The sequence below is a fragment of the Mycteria americana genome, unplaced genomic scaffold (assembly GCF_035582795.1).
Source record: "Mycteria americana isolate JAX WOST 10 ecotype Jacksonville Zoo and Gardens unplaced genomic scaffold, USCA_MyAme_1.0 Scaffold_46, whole genome shotgun sequence".
Taxonomy (NCBI): domain Eukaryota; kingdom Metazoa; phylum Chordata; class Aves; order Ciconiiformes; family Ciconiidae; genus Mycteria; species Mycteria americana.
This window is the reverse complement of record NW_027445633.1, coordinates 788,996-791,471: the sequence shown is the minus strand read 5'-3', so window position 1 is coordinate 791,471 and position 2,476 is coordinate 788,996. Positions and strand designations below refer to the sequence as shown.

The 2,476-nt window shown below is 47.7% G+C and overlaps 1 protein-coding gene across 1 annotated transcript; it reads right to left on the bottom strand.

The window, feature by feature from the left end:
* Positions 1-1,015: 1,015 nt before the first annotated feature.
* Positions 1,016-1,930, bottom strand: LOC142403920 (olfactory receptor 10AG1-like). The gene has a single exon (XM_075490223.1). The coding sequence runs from the start codon at positions 1,766-1,768 to the stop codon at positions 1,016-1,018; it is 753 nt and encodes a 250-aa protein (XP_075346338.1). The 5' UTR covers positions 1,769-1,930.
* Between the last annotated feature and the right edge of the window lie 546 nt (positions 1,931-2,476).

Genomic DNA, 2,476 nt, shown 5'->3' with positions numbered 1-2,476 from the left:
CACACTGCCCCACCAGCGCGTAGGCTGGGGGTGCACAAGAAGTTGGGAGGGGACACAGCTGGGACAGCTGACCCCAACTGACCAAAGGGATAGCCCATACCATAGCATGTCACGCTCAGCATAAAAGCTGATGGAAGAAGAAGGAATGGGAGGACGTTGGGAGTGATGGCGTTTGTCTTCCCAAGTCACTGTTATGCGTGATGAAGCCCTGCTTTCCTGGGGATGGCTGAACACCTGCCTGCCGATGGGAAGGAGTGAAGGAATTCCTTGTGTTGCTTTCTTTGCATGTGCGGCTTTTCCTTTACCCATTAAACTGCCTTTAGCTCAACCCACGAGTTTTCTCACTCTTACTCTTCCGATTCTCTCCCCCATCCCACCGGCGGGGAGCGAGTGAGCAGCTGTGTAGTGCTTAGTTGCTGGCTGGTGTTAAACCACGACAAACAGAAACTCCACAGGTCTCTGGGACCCTATTCCAGTGCTGGACTGCCCCCTGGTGATTTTTTTTTTTTTTTAATTCTTTATGTCAAGTTAGTCAAGCATTACACAACTCAGTGCAAGACATCATAGTAGAGGACAATGACCTTCATGTCTTTTAACTTTCTTAGGTTGATTCCACGCAGGGATACTGCAGATAGTCCATGGGGTCTAGCAAGTGATTTCTCAAGCCTGACGTAGTCATCTCTTCATCGATTGTGTCACCCTCTGGTCCTCATTGACCACTGACCACACTTTGACTATTTCCCTTTAATATCACGTTGGTCAGACACAGCTTAAAGTAGCTATTTGCATTAAACTACTTAGGGGCACTGAAGATGCTCTAGAGTACAAAGACATCATGGTGGGGTGTGACATAACAGGAATGCCTCAGGACACATTGCCCCTTCTTGAGGAGGATGAAAGCCAGGCTGGACACGTGGTTTTGTTTGAGCAAATATGGGATGCCTTTGTTCAGGCAACCACGTACCCCAGTGGGCCTTCTGGGACTATTTGGGACTATTTTACATACTCTGTAGTATCACTTTGTCCATAAGAGTCTCTTCAAGGCAATTCTCACTTCCTTATTCCTCAGGCTATAGATCACAGGGTTAAACATGGGGGTCACAATTGTGTAAAACAGGGAAAGGTATTTGTCAGTGTCTACAGAATCCCTCGACCGTCGCTTTAAGTAGACGACTGTGGCCGAGCCATAGAAGAGCGTCACCACCCCGAGGTGTGAAGAGCAGGTGGAAAAGGCTTTGTGTCTGCCCAGAGCTGAAGGTATTTTCAGAATTGCCGTGATAATTTTAATGTAAGAAATAACTATAAAGGAGAAGGGGAGGATTGCGAATACCAGGATGATGGTGTACAGCATCACCTGGTTCCAGAAAGTGTCTGCACAGGCCAGTTCCAGCAGAGGGGGGACATCACAGAAAAAGTGATGAAGATCATGGGATGCACAGAAGGGCAAAGTGAACACCTGGTAGGTCTGTCCTACTTGCACTGGTACGACAGCCATCCACGACCCCACCACCAGGCTGATGCAGAGACCTCTGCTTGTGATGAGGGTATAGTGCAGGGGGTGACATATGGCTATGTAGCGGTCATAGGCCATGGCAGCCAGGAGAAGGCCTTCGATGCTGCCCAACAAAACCAGGAAATACAGTTGGGCAGCACAGCCGAGGAAGGAGATCCTGCCGTCTTCCATGAGGAAACCCACCAGCATTTTTGGCAGAGTGACTGACGTGTAGCAGATCTCCAGGAAGGACAAGTTCCTCAGGAAGAAATACATGGGGCTGTGGAGGCTTGAGTCCACCACTGTGATGAGTGCAATCAGGCTGTTCCCTGTGAGGACCACGAGGTAGATGACCAGGAACACTGTGAAGCACAAGCCCTGCAGGCTGGAGTGATCACAAAATGCCAGAAGAATGAATCCAGATTCAACGGTGAGATTCTCCAAGCCTTTTCTCTGGGACATTTTCCCTATACAGAGCAATCCAAACAACAGGCTCTTAGAGGATGCTGATGGCCTGTCCACCGTCACACACACTTCGAGCCTAGGGAAAGACTACGAACATCAGCATACACATAATTGCAGGATTAGGTGAGCTTGACCAAGAGCTGCATGAACGTTTGGAAATCTAACATGGCTTGTTTGCTGCAGGAGGTTTGTAGAGAGAGGAAAGAACAGAATCCTTGAGCCTGAATGACTGGGTTTTGTCACATGGATAAAAGAAACTTGACTTTCATTTTTAGAGGTGATTTTATTAAAGAGAATACCTGGTGATAGATGAGAAAAAAGGAAGAAAAGGGATAAATACTAGCCCCTTTAAGAACAGTCTTGCTTACATTCTTGTTAGAGCTGCATTTAATGTAAGAACATGAAGAAGAAATAGGGTAAAAAGGAGGAAAAAGCTGAAAAAGGGGAAGACAAGGTGTCGTGGTTTAACCCTAGTTGGCAACTAAGTACCACAGAGCCGCTCGCTCACCCTCCCCACTC